The 20,556-nt window shown below is 35.6% G+C and overlaps 1 protein-coding gene and 1 long non-coding RNA gene across 10 annotated transcripts in view; one reads left to right on the top strand and one right to left on the bottom strand.

Annotated features, from left to right (window-relative positions):
* LOC309640033 overlaps positions 1 to 5,080 on the bottom strand; it is a 201,406-nt gene extending 196,326 nt beyond the window's left edge. The window contains exon 1 of the long non-coding RNA XR_014251997.1: positions 3,967 to 5,080. This is a non-coding gene — a long non-coding RNA (uncharacterized lncRNA). The remainder of the gene's footprint in view (positions 1 to 3,966) is intronic.
* IFT81 (intraflagellar transport 81) overlaps positions 1 to 20,556 on the top strand; it is a 193,680-nt gene that overhangs the window by 128,965 nt on the left and 44,159 nt on the right. For 8 of the 9 annotated variants that reach the window (XM_082418063.1, XM_082418065.1, XM_082418062.1 and 5 more), the window contains one exon: positions 6,359 to 6,505. The exons of the other annotated variant lie outside the window; for it this stretch is intronic. In XM_082418063.1, coding sequence (XP_082274189.1) covers positions 6,359 to 6,505 — 147 coding nt within the window. The remainder of the gene's footprint in view (positions 1 to 6,358; positions 6,506 to 20,556) is intronic. 9 annotated transcript variants of the gene reach the window in all.

Genomic DNA, 20,556 nt, shown 5'->3' with positions numbered 1-20,556 from the left:
ATGAGTTCATACTGATCCTTTCAGTTCAGATTCAAGACTACTGGTTTTTTTTGTTTGTTTGTTTGTTTGTTTTTAGTTTATGTAAAAATATATTTGACCAAAATGTAGAAAAAGTGATAATATTATATATGATACAGTTGCAAGAATCTAAATGAAAAGTGTGGGTTTTATTCAGTTGCACAACTTGCTAGTGTATCTCCTGGATAGTGTAATGCTTAGTGAGGGGCAGAAAATTCGGATAAGCTAGAAGCACAGGGTGATTTTTAGTCAGAATTGTAAGCCTGAGTTGGCCCCCACACTGCTGGGGAATGTGGAATGTTTCAGCTCTGAGATGTTAACTGAGAAAGCAGAAATATAACAAAGCCAAAATCTGCAGCCCTGTCTACAAAATACTCCATATCCAGTTTAATCAGGAGTTTCTTGGTTTTTATTAACTTGGTCCTGAAGAATGAATTAAAATTCTAGATAAGTAAATCTCCAATTTGCCATTCCCTGGAATATAGAGGAGATGAAGTTAGGCGAATTACTTTTTTATCTCTACTTTGCTGTCAGAGAGGGCCATTCTGCCCAGTATTTGTTTATAGAAAAACAGTTCTTGCTCAATTATTGATGGCGAGCAGTACTTTTGATATGGCTTCTCTGAATGGGAGGGAATTCTACAGTATTCATTCCTGCTCAGTAGATGGCCTCATATCAGAGCAGGTAAGCATGGGTCATTATTGGAATAAGACATCAGCTCCTCAGAGAACAACTTTAGAATGAAAGAAACATATAGAAGACATATCAAGGATCTATCCAGAAAATACTGGGTAATTATTATGACTCTTTTCCAAGCACTCTCATGCTGACTGCTCAGAGGATGTTTGCTTGGCACGGTGGAGTGTGGAAAAGAGCCAGGATGATTAGGTTAATCTCTCTGTGGTTTATGACTTCCCACAGTAAGCCCCACCTACCCCTTCTTTGCTCTGGATGGAAAAGACCCACCCATTTTAATATGATGGTCCCTGGCCTCCTGTAGTGTGACCAATGGTAGATATTCTTCAACCTTTTAAATTGACCCATGACTAGACATTGGAATCCGTGCTTTGAAAGTGTAGGGTTGTCTGTTCCATGAACCAAAGGCCCTCAAGGACTACTGGGTTTTTACTTCACCTCATCAATCTCCCATTTTCCTCCTTATCCCAAATTGAAAATTCTGGTTCTCAGAAACACCAACATAATTGCATTCATTATTTGCTTCATTCCATTGACACCAACATAGTTCATCATTTGCTTAAATCCATGCATTACATGCAACAGTTTCAAAATAAAAGTACCAATACTACCATCAAAAATACGATTACTGGGCTTCCCTGGTGGCGTAGTGGTTGAGAATCTGCCTGCCAATGCAGGGGACATGGGTTCGAGCCCTGGTCTGGGAAGAGACACGGGTTCGAGCCCTGGTCTGGGAAGATCCCACATGCTGCGGAGCGACTAGGCCCTTGAGCCACAATTGCTGAGCCTGCGCGTCTGGAGCCTGTGCTCCGCAACAGGAGAGGCCGCGATAGTGAGAGGCCCGTGCACGGCGATGAAGAGTGGCCCCCACTTGCCGCAACTAGAGAAAGCCCTCGCACAGAAACGAAGACCCAACACAGCCATAAATAAATTAAAAAAAAAAAAAAATACGATTACTGCTGAAAATTGTTTTTTAGTTTGTTTTGTCTTTAGGATATATCCCCCTAGGGTTATATAGTCAAATTACTGTTTTAAAGTTACTGGGAATAATTCTTCTGTATGGTTAGGCCACAAAGGAAACTGGATAAATACATACGGTCTTTTTGATTTTTAGGGATTACTTTTTAGGGATTAATTTGTTTTATAATTATTTAAAATATTTACATGATTCCAAGTCAAAGCTACAAAACAAGAAGTATTTGAAGAAGTTTCTAACATCTACCTCTGTGCTATCCACCCTATTCTTTCCTTCCCCCATAGGTATTTTTTAATTTTGTAGTTTATTATTCCATTAAAAATAATATTATATATACATATATTCATATATTCCCATCCTCAGAGAAAGAAGAGCATATTATACACTTTTATTCTCCATGCTTTTTTCTTAATATATGCTTGTGAATAGTAGAATAATCTTTATTCCTTTATAAATTTATTGAGATACAGTTTACATGCTGTACAATTCACCCATTTAAAATTTACAGTTCAATGGTTTTTAGCATCACAGAGTTGTGCAATCATTACACAATCAATTTTAGAACATTTTTATCACCCCAAAAAGAAACCCCAAAGCCATTAGCAGTCACTTCTCATTTCCCCCAAATCCTACCAAAGACCAAACTATCTCTATAAATTTGCCTATCATGGACATTTCATATAAATGGAATCATACAATATGTGGTCCTTCGTGACTGGCTTCTTTTACTTAGTGTAAAGTTTTTAAAGTTCATCCATGATGTAGCATGTATCTGTACATACTTTATTCCTTTTTGTTACTGAATAGTATCCCATTGTATGGATATATCACGTTTTGTTTTTTTATTCACCAGTTGATGAGCATTTGGGGTGTCTCTACTTTTTTGGCTATTATGAATAATGCTGGTAGGAGCATTCTTGTACAAGTTTTTGTTTCAAAATAAGTTTTCATTTCTCTTGAGTATACTCCTAGGAGTGCAGTTGTTGGTTCCTATGATAATTCTGTGTTTTACATTTTAAGGAAATGCCAGACTGCTTTCCAAAACAGCTGTACCATTTTACATTCCCACCAACAGTGTAAGAAGGTTCTGATTTCTCCACATTCTTACCAACACTTGTTATTATCTGTCTTTTTTATTATAGCCGTCCTAGTGGATATGCTTATTCCTGTTCACAGACACTGCATTGAGTGGGTATACCACAGTTTATTCAACCAGTCCCCAATTAATGGACATTTGGGTTGTTGCCATTTTTGTGCTATTACAAATCATACTTAAATAAATAGCTTTTTGTTTATATCTTTGCAATTTTTTGCCAGCGTATCTTGGGGATATAGTCTCAGAAGTGAGATTGCTACATCAAACGATAATGTAGATGTAAGTTTGCTAAGTATTGCCTAATTCCTCTTCATGGGGGTCTTAGCATTTTACATTCCTATCTGCAGTGTATGAGAGCACCTGTTTCCTTACTGCCTCACCGATAGAGTATGTTGTCAAACTAAGATTTTTGCCATCCTTGTAGATGAGAATTGGTATCTTATGATAGTTTTAATTTCTTTTATCTTACCATAAACAAGGTTGAGCATCTTTTCACATGAGTAACAGTCATTTTAATTCTTTTTCTGTGAATTGTCCCTTCCTATCTATACCTATTTTTTTATAGGGTTGTAGGCCTTTTTTTTCTAGTTTTAGAAACTCTTTATATATCAGGAATATTTACTCTTTATCTAGCTTATAAGTGTAACATTTTCCCCAGTTTGGTATTTGCCTTTTTACTTTGTTTATGGTATTATTTTGCCATAGGAAAGTTCTTCATTTTTAGGAAATCAAATTTATTAATTTTTTCACTTATCATTTCAGGTTTCAAGTCATATTTAGGAATGTTTTTCCCTCTTGAAAGTTATGGAGAAATTTACTCAAGTTTCCTTTTTGGAATTCTGTGATTTAATTTTTGTAATTAAATCTTTGATCTGTTTAGAATTTTTCTTTGGTGTATGGTATTTATTGTATATGGCTGTCCAATTATCCAGTTGTTCCAATACCAGTTGCTAAAAAGTCCATTTTTCCCCTATGGATTTGAGAGTCCTCCTTTGTTTTATTTAAATTTTTTAAATGCTATTGGATCTATTTCTAGATTTTCTGTTGTTCTGTTGACCTGTCTGTTTATGTACCCATATTAACTGTTTTAATTATAGAAACTTTATCATCAAGTTCTAATATCTAATAAAAGTAGCCATTTTCATCCCCAGTTGCTTTACTTTATTAGGGTTTTCCTTACAATTCTTTTTTTTAAAATAAATTTATTTATTTTTGGCTGCATTGGGTCTTCGTTGCTGTATGCAGGCTTTCTCTGGTTGCAGTGAGTGGGGGCTACTCTTCGTTGCGGTGTGCGGGCTTCTCATTGTGGTGGCTTCTCTTGTTGCGGAGCACGGGCTCTAGGCGCGTGGGCTTCAGTAGTTGTGGCATGTGGGCTCAGTAGTTGTGGCTTGCAGGCTCTAGAGCACAGGCTCAGTAGTTGTGGTGCACAGGCTTAGTTGCTCCGCAGAATGTGGGATCTTCCCGGACCAGGGCTCGAACCTGTGTCCCCTGCATTGGCAGGCGGATTCTTAACCACTGCGCCACCAGGGAAATCCCTTACAATTCTTATTTGTATGTTCTTCCAAATAACTTTTATTATCAGTTTGTCTATCTCTAGAAAAAAATCATACTTTTAAAATTATTAGGGTTGCTTTATATTTATCAATTACCTCAGAACTTAACATCTTTACAATATTGTCTTCCTATCTAAGAACATGGTATGTCTCTCCATTTGTTCAAGTTTATTTTTGTATCTTTCAGGAGTGTTTAATAGTTTTCCTCATAAAATTTTGGAACTTCTCTTGTTAAACTTATGCTTACATATTTAATTTTGATTTTTGCTTTTATAAATGAGGGCTTTTCTTTCCAAATGTTTTCTGACTGATTTGTCTATGAAAGCTATTGATTTATTTCCTGTAGATTCTTTTGATTTTTTAGGTACATAATCATATACTATGAAAATTCCAATTTTTCCTTTCAGATTCTTGTGCTTCTAATTGCTTTCTCTTGTCTAATGGTGTGTGCAAATACCTTCAACACAGTATTAAATTGTAGTGGAGGTGCTGGGCATTTTTACCTTGTTTCAGACTTTGGCGGAATATACGCTCATATTTCTCTATTAAATAAGATCCTGGTTTGGGCTGAGGTTTATATTTATTTATTTTGTCATGTTGAGGAAGCATACCATCAATTCCTATACAATTCTGGTACTCTAATCATTAATTCTCTTTTTTTGTGGCTGAAACAATTCTATAGAGGGAAACATTCCTTCATCACCTATCTTTTTTTAATTTTTTAAACAGGGAGGACAATAGAGTTTTGTTTTTTTTTTTTAATGAATAGCCCAGTTTGCTTTTTTTTTTAAAGAAATTCACGTTCTTTATTTATTTATTTATTTATTTATGACTGTGTTGAGTCTTCGTTTCTGTGCGAGGGCTTTCTCTAGTTGCGGCAAGTGGGGACCACTCTTCATCGCGGTGCGCGGGCCTCTCACCATCGCGGCCTCTCTTGTTGCGGAGCACAGGCTCCAGACGCGCAGGCTCAGTATTGTGGCTCACGGGCTTAGTTGCTCCGTGGCATGTGGGATCTTCCCAGACCAGGGCTCGAACCCGTGTCCCCTGCATTGGCAGGCAGGTTCTCAACCACTGCGCCACCAGGGAAGCCCGACAATAGAGTTTTTTAAAGGGTTTGCACTAAAGATTTCCCCCTCTTGTCAAATTTGTTTGAGGAAAATATTTGTACTATTTCACTTGAGAAGACAGTTTAGCTAATGTTTTTCTTAAACTAGTACAACCATGGTTCATTTAAGGAAATCCCCCATGAGTTGCTAACTAATATAAAATGCTGCCATTATGGCTAAGAGCAGCCATCCGGATTGTGTAAACGTTTGCATAATTCTGGTGAGTCAGATGTTTGATTTTGAACCTGCATTTTATTTATTAGATTGCCCCAAATATAATAAATGTTTTAACATTTTATTTTAAAAGTATGGATATTGAATTTAGATAAGAAGACCTGTGTTGTAGTTTTGAGAATAAAGCATTCTTATTTTCTTCCAATGAAAGGAAACCGACCATGCAGAAAAACAGTAGGCCTAGTGTTAGCTTCTGTACTTACCTAGAGGGTATTTTCATTAGCATTTGAGTGTTACTTAACAAGATTTTAATATTTTTATTTCTATTGCATTTCTGTTTCTCTGCTGATATGTCCTATATTTTCAGGGCTTTTGTCTTCCATAATGTTTTTAGGTTGCTATTTAATATACGTTGCAGGGAATTCCCTGGTGGTCCAGTGGTAGGACTCGGCACTTTCACCACGGGGGCTCAGGTTCGATCCCTGTTCGGGACACTAAGATCCTGCAAGCCGCACAGTGCAGCCAAAAATGTATATAAATGTATTATATATATACAATGCCTACTCATACTAAATATATAACTGGTGATAGTAGATAGTAGGGCAAGGGGTATTGTCAGCAGAAGTCAACCTGATATTGAAAATTTAGCTCAGTAAAATCTAAAAAATACTTAATTTCACAAGATAATAGAAAGTTGATTGTATACCTTATTTTACATTCATATTTAATGCTCAATTAGGCATCCATCATTTCTCGTAAAAAAGAAGCCAAAGCTGAGGAACTTCAGGAGGCAAAGGAGAAGTTAGCCAACCTAGAGAGAGAAGTGTCAGTGAAGACAAATCAGACCCGTGAATTTGATGGCACCGAAGTTTTGAAGGGAGATGAAGTAAGTTGAGGTGTCTAATGGGACAAGGATATGAGTATTGTTTTTGTTTGAAACCATTAATTTTTTTTACTTTTTATTTTGACTGTCAATAATGGGAAGTTAATTTATTTTATGGAGCCTATTTATTTAAAACTGAAAACTCTTTGCAGTAATATTGAGATATTCTTGATATATAATGACGGAGATTTTAGTGATTTTTATGAGATAATGTTCCAAATTTTCACTTTTTAATTAGGTGGATTTATATTGGATTTATTTATTATAAGTATTAAGTTATAAAGGTAAAACCAAATGAGTAGAAACTGACAGATAAGACAGATATTCATATTTTTTGATAAATATAATTCCATAAAGGGCTGAGAAAGTATCACTAAGTTACTTTGTCAGTAATGTGTAGTTGGCCAGTGGGACTGGCACCATTAAAATGACTTCGTTGTAAATGCTTACAAATTTTAAAAATATAATTATGTCTTACATTGTTATCTACTTTACATTTTGAACAATGCTTTAACAGCTCTTATTTCACTTATCCTTCTGTCAGACTCATGAGATTAGTAGGACAAGTAACATTGTCATTTATAGACGGTTAAACTTAAGCACCAAAAATATAATCCCCATCTCCTTTTCATAAAGGAGCTCTTTCGTGCTTTCTTAGCTCAAGAAAGAGTGAAGGAGCTCTTGAGCTCTTTGTTAGCTCAAGAAAGAGTGAATGACTGAAGCAAAATATCTTGCCTTTAGCTCAGTGCTATTTTTTTTTTTTTTAGCAAATCAAGTGATAGGTCATATTTTAATTCCTAAACATTGCCTCACTTTACCACCTCTAACAGCTTTTTTTTTTTATATTAGGTACTAGCCCTCAGCAAAAGCTACTTTGAAAAGCTGCTCAGGTCCAAACTTCATTTTTGGCTTTGAAAAGTTATTGAATTCATACCGTTACAAATTGGCAATGAACCTTAACTATGCCAAACACAAATGAATTGTTTCCACAGCACCACTTTTCTCTGGTGCTTCTGATTGTAGCCTCCCAATATGCCTTCTAGCTTATTGGGAAGGTAGTAGAATTCAGAAGTCAACACTTGATTGAAAAATTCCTTTGGCTTTCATAGAAAGGAACGAAATTAGGTCATTTGTAGAGACGTGGATGGATCTAGAGACTGTCATACAGAGTGAAGTAAGTCAGAAAGAGAAAAACAAATATTGTATATTAACGCATATATGTGGAACCTAGAAAAATGGTACAGATGAACCGATTTGCAGAGCAGAAATTGAGACACAGATGTAGAGAACAAACGTATGGACACCAAGGGGCGAAAGTGGCGGGGGAGGGCGTGGTGGGTGGTGGTGGTGGGATGAATTGGGAGATTGGGATTGACATATATACACGAATATGTATAAAATAGATAACTAATAAGAACCTGCAGTATAAAAGAAAAAATTCCTTTGGCTTTTAACATCCACTTCCAGATTGCTTTAAGACATGGGAGTATTTTAAATGATACTTGGAAGCCAACAGAGTGTGCTTCGTGATATCCTTGCTATCCAGGAAAAAATATTAATTATGCAGCAGTTTCGCTTTATAAGAGAACATGCTATCTCCTAGCATTTTAATTTTTTCTTAGGAAAATGCTGCCCATTTGACCAGAAATACCAATTGCTATGGCCATATTTGGCATGAATAGTGCTTATAATTCAGTATTAGATATTCCCTCTCTGCAAATGTGATGGAAAAGAACCTAGTGCCAAGCTATTAGCTTTTATCTTTGACGAATTATGGTGAATAGGAAAAGTATCTGATGACAGAAAAAGACACATGTTTTTAAAGGGGAAAAAGATAACTTTGGATATGATGAGGTCAACTTAATTTTTAAACAATGTTTGGTCAGAAACTAGAACAAATCAAGTAAATCATTTGGCAGTCACCTAAAAGAACAGAAGGTATTGGGGAACATTAAGCATAATTTTATAAAGAACAAATCTTGGTAGACCAATTTTGTTTTCTACTCTGATAAAGTGGTAGACCATATGGACAAAAGGGAGGAAGTTTGTTATACTTAAAATTATATAATATAGCTGGACTTCACTGAGGTTTCATTTGGTATCACATGGTAATTACCAAAAAATCATGTTCTTTACCACCCATCTGTTAATGCAGTTGGTGAGAGGGTATCAAGAAATAGTAGCACGGTGTTTGAAAAAAATATTATGACCGGAGTCACAAATAGGAGAATGAGGAAAGGGAGGGGTAGCCTTTATTGAGGTTTTTATACAAGGTTCTGTGCTAGATGATTGGCAAACATATATTTCTCTTCTTTTTATAAGAGATATTATTGTTATTTCCATTTTACAATTAGTTGAAACTCAGGAAAAGTATAGATTTACACAACTAATAAGTGACCAAGCAGGATCCAGGTCTCTCTCACATGTTCCTGTTGACCTTAAGCAAATGACTTCTCCATCCGTAAAACGGGAGAAGTTGCTCTTCATTGTCATTAGGAAGAACACATGAAATAATGGATGTCCAAGCTTCTGAGAAATTCCGAGGTTAAGTCAACATATAACATCTGGCATCCGAAAGTAATCATTCCTGTGGGCCCCGTGTTACTGCATGTGGGAGAAGCAGGATAGTGGAATAGCTAAGAGCGTGGTCTCTAGAACTTGGTTTGAGTGCAGATCCTGGCTTTGTCAGCCTATTAGCTGGGTGACTTTGGCCAGGTTCCTTAACCTCTTTGTATTCAGCTGTAAAATGTGAGTTATTAGTATATACCGCCTAGAATTATTATTGTGTGGATTAAATGAGTTAATACCTGTAAAGTGCTTAGAATAGCACCAGGCACATACTAAGTGCTCAATAAGTATTAGCTCTTAATATTTTTATGTATTTATTTACCTGGATGAAGAATTTGAAAGTAAGTAATACAGTTTACAGCTTAAAAATTGATATTAGTGGGCTTCCCTAGTGGCGCAGTGGTTAAGAGTCTGCCTGCCAATGCAGGGGACATGGGTTCGAGCCCTGGTCTGGGAGGATCCCACATGCCGCAGAGCAGCTGGGCCCGTGAGCCACAACTACTGAGCCTGCGCGTCTGGAGCCTGTGCTCTGCAACAGGAGAGGTCGCGACAGTGAGAGGCCCGCGCACCGCAATGAAGAGTGGCCCCCGCTCGCTGGAACTGGAGAAAGCCCTCGCACGGAAACGAGGACCCAGCATAGCCAAAAATAAATAAATAAATAAATTTATAAAAAAAAAAAAAATTGATATTAGTATTTTCCAGATTGGGAGCAATTCAGTAGAAATAAGTATGAAATAGAGATAAAATAACTTGCACAGATTCAAGATGTGATGAGATAGCACTGAGTCATTTTAGCTGCCGTTCACCAAGCAATACCTGTGTGCTCATCTTGAGCACTTTAAAAACATATCCTTGGGGCTTCCCTGGTGGCGCAGTGGTTAAGAATCTGCCTGCCAATCCAGGAAGATCCCACATGCTGTGGAGCACCTAAGCCTGTGCGCCACAACTACTGAGCCTGCGCTCTAGAGCCCGTGAGCCACAACTACTGAGCCCACGTGCCACAACTACTGAAGCCCACGCGCCTAGAGCCTGTGCTCCGCAACAAGAGAAGCCACCGCAATGAGAAGCCCGCGCACCGCAACAAAGAGTAGCCCCCGCTCACCACAACTAGAGAAAGTCCGCACACAGCAGCTAGGACCCAACGCAGCCAAAACTAAGTAAATCAAATAAATAAATTTATTTTTAAAAAAACAAAAAAAACCCATATCCTTGGCCTTTCTCACCTTCTGAGATGACCCACACTCTGTGGAGTGTGTTTCTAAGTAAATCTGCTTCTTACCTAAAAAATAAAAATAAAAATAAAAACAAAAACATATCCTTGGTGCTGGTTGCACAAGTTGCTGGTGCTGTGAATGCATTTAATGCCACAGAACTGTACACTTAAAAATAGTTTAAATGGTAAGTTTTATATTAAATATATTTAACTACAATAAAACACACATACAACATATGCTAATTCATCCTCTCAAAAAGCCTATGAGGTAAATATTATCTCCATTTTATTATTGAGGAGATAGGCTTAGAGAAATTTAAGTAACTTGCCTGAAGTCACACAGTGAGTTGCAGAGCAAGGATTTGAATCCAAATCTGAATGCCTCAGCAGCTGTGCTCCTAAGTGAATGCTGAGCTATTCTTCAAGGCACTATTAGAATGAGTTAATTTTAAGATTCATATTTGACTCAAAATAGGACCACATTGTAGACAGTCATTAACTGGAAACAAAAACTTGCTAGAAACTGTATGACAGCCATTTCTTCAGAAATAAACCTTCATTCCTTGATTATCCATATGTAGATGTTTGATTAATCTTTTCTTGGAAAAATTTAGGAATGTGACTGTGTAAGGATAAATGTAACAAATACTATGCATATAGTAATTTATATTCCTTTGTCATTTTCTCTTTAGAGGTGTGCATTTTGAAGTACATTTTGATGCTTCCTACTGCCATTAAAGTCAATATTCCAGATGTTACATTTTGTCTAAGAATTTTAGCTCTTCTGATTGCAGATGACAGGTGCTACGGGCATTTGTTCTTACTAGACTTTTTCATTTGTGTTCCCTTGATTTTTCTTATTAAAAAAGATGAAGAGTCTAAAAATACTTCTTGCTTTCCTTATACTTTGGTTATCACTTTAACACTGTATTTTCATTGTATTGCCTTGTAGGCAATATACAGGAATAAGCACAGCAAAATCTTATTCTGCCAGACTTCTGACATAGGTAGGAATTTCTCAAACAGTTGAAATTATCTTCTTAGTGATGGAGATTTTCTTGCCAGTCTAGTCTATCTTGATTTCTTTCTCTTCAAACAAGTGTTTGGTAGGTGATAAAAAGGTTAAGTTTAGAGACTACAGTTTCTAACATAACTGAAAATTTATAATAATGAATATCTAACTCTCCTTTATATCGTGAAGTTTTCTATATTGGATTTAAATATATAATAAAGTATAAGTCTCATGGAATTGATATTCTCAAAGAATTTTGACTGCCTTCATCTCTGAGAGAAATCACCCCAAAAATGCTATGGAACTTTGATCCTGACCTATTTATTATTCTTATCAATAACTTAGATTAATAATAATAAGTAATGTTTATTATGTAATTACAATGTGCCAGATACCATACTAGGTTTATTATATACATTATCTCATTTATTTCATTGAGGTCTATGAGATAGATATGATTATTATTACTAGTTTTTACAAATAAGGAAACTACGGCACACAGAGGACTTATGCTAACTTATCCAAGGTCACATTGCTAGTAATTAGTGGTACCATGATGTGAATTGCAGTAGTCTGGCTCCAGAACCCTTAATAATTTTCACATGACATGACGGGAAGCTGGAAGGAATAGTCAATCTGAGATGATAGAATTGTGATTCAAAATCATCTTGGTAGTTAAGAGCATTGTGCTTAAGCAAACAAAATGTCATTAATGGGATTATAAATAATAATGTCACAGAATCTGAGTTTTATCTGCAGCTCAAAAATCATCCAATAATAATGCAGCTTTAAAAAACAAAATGTTGGGAATTCCATGGCACTCCAGTGGTTAGGACTTGACGCTCTCACTGCCGGGGCCCAGGGTTCAATCCCTGGTCGGGGAACTAAAATCCCATAAGCTGCATGGCTTGGCACACAGCCAAGCCAAATTAAAATTTTTTTTTTTAAATTATACTCTATTAATAAAAATATAATATCCCATTTACGTGAAATTATGCCTGGAATATTATTTTACATTTTTGACTTCATGTTTTAAGAAAGACATAGTCAAGCCAGAGTCTAGATGAAGGTGACTAAAACAAATGAAAAGTCTGGAAACATTCACAGAAAGAATTAATTATGAATTAGCTGAGAACAGAAAACTAAAGAAAGACATAATAGAACTGCATTTTAATATCACAAGGATTATGGAAAGGATGGTGTGCAGAAAGGAGTTAACATAGCAAGCCTGAAACTGCTATTCTTAGAAAAACTTGCTTGCAGGATTGGCCCTTGGCTGGCATCTGGGAGCTTGGATTTTAGAATTCCCACCATTCCTTGATAAGAATGGCTCACGTGCCTAAACTGTATGTACAGAGTGTGGTTTATGTTGAACACCTGCTTTCCTTCTTGGAGTCTGGAATTTTGGTATGGGCTAGGCAGAGTATGCCTACGTGACCAGCCCCTAGTAAAAATCCTGGGCGCTGAGTCTCTAATGAGCTTCCCTGGTTGGCAGCCTTTCACACGTATTGTTACAACTCGTTGTTGGAGGAGTTAAGGGAGAAGACTCTTGGAAGCTTGCCCCTGGTTTCCTCCTGACTTCACCCCATGTGCCTTTTCCTTTTGCTGGTTTTGCTTTGTACCTTTTCACTGTAAAAAAGCATAGCCAAGAATATGACTTTATGCTGAGTCCTGTGAGTTCTCCTAGCAAATCACTGAACCTTGGGATGGTCTTGGGGACCCCTGATACAGATGGATTAGTATTATTCTTGTTTTTGGATGGAATGTTCTTCCTGGATCTATTAAATTCATCTGGTCTAATGTGTCATTAAGGCCAGTGTTTCCTTATTGATTTTCTGTCTAGATGATCTGTCTATTGATGTAGGTGGGTATTAAAGTCCCCTACTGTTATCGTGTTACTGTCAGTTTCTCCCTTTATGTTTGTTAATATTAGCTTTGTGTATTTAGGTGCTCCTATCTTGAATGCATCTATGATTGTTATATCTCCTTGTTGGATTGATCCCTTTACTATTATGTAATGTCCTTCTTCATCTCTTGCTGTAGTCTTTGTTTTAAAATCTATTGTGTCTAATATTAATATTACTACCTCAGCTTTCTTTTTGTTTCCATTTGCATGGAATACCTTTTTCCATCCCCAAATCAAACTGAATTCAACAATACATTAAAAGAATCACACACCATGATCAAGTAGGATTTATTCCAGGGTATAAAAAATAATAATAATAAAATAAAATAGAATAATATTTTAAAAATCAGATTATACAAGTAATATCTGAATACATTTTCATGGTCTGAAAAGCAAACAATACACATAAAACAAAAGTCCCTATTGATTACCTCCTATCCCCATTCCCAGTCCCTTAGACCCTTTTCCAAAGAGAAACCGCTGCCACCAGTTTTGTAAACACTTTCAGTCCTTTCTCTGGAGATAGATACAGATATAGATAATACCGTTTTGTGAGTTTTAAAAAATATGAATGGTATTATACTGTGTGTATTGTGCAACTTGCTTTTAATAACACGTCTTAGAGATTTTTCACGTCAGTAAATGAAGAGGCTATTCTCTAGAGGTAAAGAGGATCAGCTCTGAAGCCAGAACACCTATGTGCAGATCTCAGCTCTACCACCTATTAGCTGTTCAACCTAACAGTTAATTACAGCAGTTACCTAACTGCTCTGTGCCTCAGTTTCCATATCTATAAAGTGGAGATAATAACAGTACTCACCTCATATGGTGGTTGTGAGGGCTAAATGAGTTAATACAACTAAGCAGTATACAACAGTGGCTGGCTTATAGGAAGCACTTCATAAATACTACCTACAGTTATAATAATAATTATTATCATGTACTTTAAAAATTTTAATTGCTACATTGTGTTCTATAGAATGTATGTACAATTTCTTTATTCCATCCAAGGGCGTACAAGAGGATCTGTTTCCTCTGTTATTTAAAACAGCACTTGATCCTCAATCCTTTAATTTTTTGTCATTCTGACAGTATTTCATTTTAATTTTCATTTTTCTTGATTAAGATTGAACATCTGTCCACATACATGTTTGGTCACTTACATTTCTTCTGTCGTTTGCCCTTTTATTGTCTTTCTTCATTTTTTTCTAATGAATTGAATGTATTTTCTTTTTTTTAAATTTTTTTTGTGGTACAAGTCACATAATATAAAACATACTATTTTAACCATATTTAACTGTACAGTTCAGTGGCACAAAGTACGCTCACATTTTTGTGCTAATTGAATGTTTTTCCTTATCTGTTTCTCATATTTTTACCTATATTCTGGATTAATCTGGGTAATTGTTTTCTTCTAGTCTGTCATTTGTCTCTTAGCTTTGTATACGCTGTGTTTTGTCACACAGAGGGTTTTCTTCCCTGTTTTTTCCAAACAGCCTTTTGAGATATAATTAGCATACAATAAACTACATATATTTAAAGTACAAGTTGTTTCTGTTGTTCCATGCTATGATAACTGGGGGCTACTGTATTAAATGACAAATTTATGTTTCTGGTTAGGTATTTAAAAATAACTTTATATAATAAAATAAACAATTATGGTTAGGAGGAAGACTTACATATAAATAATTTTTCTTATCAACTGAAGTGCCAAGACATTTTAAATATTATCAATTTTCTAATGAAAAATTATGTATCTAGATTAGATTATACAGTTCTATTCAGGTTTTCTACACATTTACCGAGTGTCTTTTACATGCCAACTATTAAGTAAATGGTGGTGAAAAAGAGATATGGCCCTGCCATCACAGAGCTTAGTGGTTTCTCAGGGGAGTCAGAAATTTAACAAGTGATCTTAAGTGAGCTGTATGTTAGAACACACATTAACCAAGTGGTATGGGAATACATTTCAGGGTTATGGGGTGTGAGCTGGGAAAATACTAACATGGTATGATTCCTGGGAGAGATGCTACTTCAGCTCTTTCTGTTATCTTAAAATCATACTGATCACAGCAACCTTTTATTGACAACTCAGAGTCATAATTATGAACATTCACTATTATACTATGCTATAACACTGTTTTTCTATCTCCTCTCACACTGAATCCTGCATAAAGCATGATATTTCTATGTAAACATTTTTATAACACTACAAATTATGGAAAACTAAGGTCACTTAATATTAAAATTCTGTCCCAAAATATGAAGCTATCATAGCATGGAACAACAGCAACAATTTGTACTTTAAATATATGCAGTTTATTGTATGTTAATTATATCTCAATAAATCTGGGAAAAAAAGGGAAGAAAACCCTCTGTGTGACAAAACACAGCATATGGTAAATATGATTTTTACCCATTCACAGGCAACAATCTGAGCCTGATGACTTTGTCTCACTTATGGAAGAGCAAAGAATAGAAGCTCTACTTCTTGTAGTAGTGCTGCATGGCTACCGGTCTTTACCGTCTTCGTCACCTTGGTACCTCTGAATCTCTGCATTAATTATTTGAAAAGCAAAACAAAAAATTAGCCCCATGGGGGAATGCTAGTACCCTTCTCACAGCTGTGATTGAAATGAATGCATGCCTTTTGAGTCTGAAATTTTTTATAGCAACAAATGAACCTTTGGTTAAGGTTCCATTGGCATTTCATGCATTGAAAGGTCACTCCTGCTTTATGGTGTACGGGTTTAGAGTTCGTTATGTTTTCTTCCCAAACCTTACAAGAAGTTCAGCTGTTTTGCAGTTAATGGCTACTTTTAAAATGTGCTTGATCAAATAATATGAATAAGCAGCTTAAGAAAGAGCCAACCAATTCATTCTATAGCTACTGACAGAAATCCTAGAGCTAAATTGCAAAGATTATGAAATCTTCTTTAAATACTTCAAAGAGAAGCACAATGAAGATAAGGGGATCCTGGCAAGATTAGCTGCAGCTGTCAGATCCTGAAAAATTAGGAATCAAATTTTGACACTTGTAATTGAATCATCCACCCTTCTAAGTGAGCCCAGGCAAACCTGTGATATTTTTAGAGCCTTTCAAATCACATTACACTCTTTAGAGTTCATAGCAGGACCTAAGGCCCCTAAAATTTCCCAGGAGATGGAACAAAACAGAATCAAATAAATTTGGCTCAATTCACTGTAATAGAAGTAGGGTATTATATATGCAGTTTAGGTAATCCCACAGTGTTAACCCAAAACGTGAAAACTTTTCATAGAAATTTTTTTTGAGAGTTAACTGCTTGGACAGCAGTTGAAAACCCCATTAGAGATATAGTAACAGCTGTGTGGTGGTGATTTGATTTATAACAGAAGCAGGGAGACCTTGGATGGTATGATTACCTGTGTTTCCCAGATGGATGTTCCTGTACCACAAGTTCCTATTAAGACAGGTTTCTACTAGCATATATCATATTGCTTATTACAGACTCTCTCAAGAGAATCAGCAGTTAACTATCCACTACCATATGTAGGTAATGGCATTGTTTATGCTTGGCTTGGTGAGATTTTCTAATTTAAAGTTGAAAACATAATGCTAACAGGTTGGAAAAAGGTTTGAATAGTATTTGTATGTCTATATATATTGCACTTGTTATGATGGGTGATTTGAAAAGACTAACATTTTAGCAGAAAACAAAAGTTGCTTTAAAACATTTTTTCTTGCCTTAAAACAAATAGCAACTCTGAGACGAGACTTCGGGGAGTACAAATGATTTATGACATGAAGCGTGACTTAAAAGTTGGCCTTTTCAGGTTTTCTGCAAGTCTGAATTCAGACAAAATAGAAACACTGACAAATGGGCAAAAAAATTATGGCCATTTGGGCATATTCGTTCTACTCTTGAACAGTTGGTGTTATCCATTTCATACGTAACTCTCTTGGGCCTATTTCTGTAGTTTTCTGTGCTTAAAAATCATTTGATGAAATACCTGACAAAGATGTGATTCAGTTAATAAGTGGAAAATAGCATGAATAGTGGACTAACAGGATTTGAGGACAGAAGTATTCATTCTATTCCAGTTTTTCTAACTTTCTGAACTTTGGTGAGTTGTATTAATTTCTCTATAGGTTTCTTCCCTGTAAAAGGGGGAATAGTATTTTTAAAAAAATGGTTCTTTGTGGTTCTTGACAATATAAAGTACTTATTATATAAAGTCTTCACAGCTAATTACTGTGAAAATAGTTTCACACCAGATATTGAGTTGGAAATTTGCAACAGGAGCAGAGATTCTTGTTTCCACATAAATATCCAGAATGATGTCTGGAATCCAGTAATACTTTTGAGTTCCAGATAAGCTTGAAAAGCATTTGTAAATGGTTACATACTTAGGGAAATAAGCTGCCTTGTCCTTTTAAAAAGCTTGCCTAGATCATTACTATTAAAGGTTCTAAAACATATTAAATGGGTAAAGGAGAAAGAAGATCTGTCAAATACCATTTTGATCACAAAGGAGCTGAGTCTGTAAAATTGGTTCTAAAGTCAGAAGCTAGCACTATTAAAACATTAATCTTACTGATCTCAGCATCTAAAATGATGGCTGCTCTTTCATAAATGACAAATTTAGATTACAAATGTGTATTGGACCAAATGATTAGTAATAACTGCTATAACAGGCCTTCCTGCACAATGGCAATCTATAGTTCACTTTCATGACAAATTTGCTTGATTGGCCTGCTATATTGCACTATTGAAAGCTTTTTCCTTAATATTCCAAGGATTTATTGCTTATCTCCTATGCCAGAGTTCCTTTAAAATATTTTTTTAACTTAAATATTTAAGAAATAAATCTCAAAGAAGTCACTCATAACCCTACCTGCCCAACACAACAGCTATTTTTATTTCTTCATTCTCTCCCAGTCTTGGTTCATAGACATATATACAAACATTTTACATAGTTGTACTCAGAGTATGTAGATTTGTAGTTTCTTGCAGTAGTGATTGTTCTGTTTTAGTTCTAAAGAGCATTGTGTCACACCTAGACCTTTACTCTTCTGTTTGTTCTAATTACTTGACATTTCCTTGTTTCTTAGTATTTAGAAGGAACAGTAAATTATCTCATTTTCTAGGTACTTTTTAACTGTGTTCAAACAAAATGACAGATATTATTAATCATTATCCATTATTCAATTTTTATAGAACTTTAGTACATTTTATAGATCTTATTTAAAAACCTCCCCAAAGTCACTTTAAGTGGTGGGGTCAGGATTTGAAAGCATGTTTCTCTGACTGCAAAGCCCGTGGTCTCAACAACTCTCTGAAGTGCTTCTGTGACCCTGTTGTACTGCTCCTAGGACCTTTAATGATTAACTTACAAATTTGTGAATTTTTGCTCAGATAAGTTATTATTACACAGAATTATGAGTAAATTTAATTCTTAATACCCTAAGTCTATTCAAAATAAAATCTATCAGCTGTTAGGTTTTTGTTGGTGATGGACTTTTTTGGGGTGGATTGTTCTTTTAATTATAATTGTTTAGATTAATACAAATATGTAGTTTAAAAAGTAAAACGGGGGGCTTTCCTGGTGGCGCAGTGGTTAAGAATCCGCCTGCCAATGCAGGGGACACGGGTTCGAGCCCTGGTCCTGGAAGATCCCACATGCCTTGGAGCAACTAAGCCCATGCACCACAACTACTGAGCCTGCACTCTAGAGCCTGCAAGCCACAACTACTGAGCCCACGCACCACAACCACTGAAGCCCATGCACCTAGAGCCCGTGCTCCGCAACAAGAGAAGCCACTGCAATGAGAAGCCTGCGCACCGCAACAAAGAGTCGCCCCTGCTTGCTGCAACTAGAGAAACCCCGTGCGCAACAATGAAGACCCAACGCAGCCAAAAATAAATAAATAAAATAAATAAATTTATGAAAAAAAAAAGTTAAACGGTATCAATATTCTTATGTATGTCTCCCAGTGACTATGAGCAAGGGTTTTTCCAGGGTAGTGTTCCGTTTCTTACCTTTTTTCACCATACGACACTTAAAGAAAATGGTTATTGTTTAGCATACTGAGGTAAAAGGATAAAGCTGCTTATAGCTGAGGATGACTGGCTTTGGAGTTCTTTATAATATCTTGCACATCTTGGCACACCCATAATATTTGTGCCACGTGAATATACTGGAGCATACCCCATTCAGGATGATCTGCTCTGGAACAGTGCTTCTCAAAGTGTGGTCTGAAGACCAGTTCTAGTCTACAAACTGTTAAGTTACTAATCCACAACCATATAAATTAAGAGGAAGCATTTAGAAACATTTATAGTAATTTGATATTGTATAAACATTTTTGTTATTTTATAAAAGTATCCAGTCCACAAATGGTTAGAAATTTTTAAAAACTGGTCCATCACCATAGCTAAGTGTGAGAAACCCTGCTGTTTGTGGGAGTGGAGTTGATGGGGCATGGGATGAACACAGGTCAACTTTAGTAGGTATGCCAAGTTGTCTTCCAATCTATTGTTCTAAATTATGTATCCCTCACTCTCAGGGGTGTATAGGTGTTCTACTTCCTCCACATCTTCAACAACACTTAGTATTGAAGGACTTTTTATTTTTGCTAATTGGGTGGGTATTACAATGGTATCTTATTGTGGTTTTAATTTGCATTACTAATTTGGTTACAGATGAGGTCAAACGTCTTTTAATATGCTTATTGGCCATTTTGGATTTTCTTTTCTATGAAGTGACTATTCAAGTATTTTATCCGTTTTTCTGTTGGATTATTTACCTTTTTCTCATTGATTTGTAGGTTTAATTTATGTATTTTTGGATACAAATTCTTTATTGGATTAATGTGTTATAAATATATTCTCCCAACCTGTGACATATATTCTTAATCTCTTAATATATATTTTGATGAACAAAAGTTCTCAATTTTAGCAAAGTCAAGTTTATCAACATCTGTTTTCAGTTTGTGCTTTTTTTGTGTTTTGTTTAAGAAATCCTTTACTATCTCAATAATCATAGTAATATTTTCCTATATTCTAGATTTTTAGTTCTGTCTTTCACATATAAGTCTATAATCCAGTTGGAACTGATTTTTATGCGTTATGAAGTAAGGGGTCCAATAATTGAATATTCTGTTCTTTTTTTTAATTGAAGTATAGTTGTTAGTCTCAGTGTTAGTTTCAGTTGTACAGCAAAGTGATTCAGTTATATATATTTCAGATTCTTTTCCATTATAGGTTATTACAAGATATTAAATATATTTCCCTGTGCTATACAGTAAATCCATGTTATCTATTTTATATATAGTGGTGTGTACCTGTTAATTCCATAGTCCTAATTTACCG

The sequence above is a fragment of the Balaenoptera physalus genome (genome assembly GCF_965194825.1).
Source record: "Balaenoptera physalus genome assembly, chromosome: 12".
Lineage (NCBI taxonomy): Eukaryota > Metazoa > Chordata > Mammalia > Artiodactyla > Balaenopteridae > Balaenoptera > Balaenoptera physalus.
The sequence above is the reverse complement of the archived record's forward strand: the minus strand, read 5'-3'. Positions and strand labels throughout refer to the sequence as shown.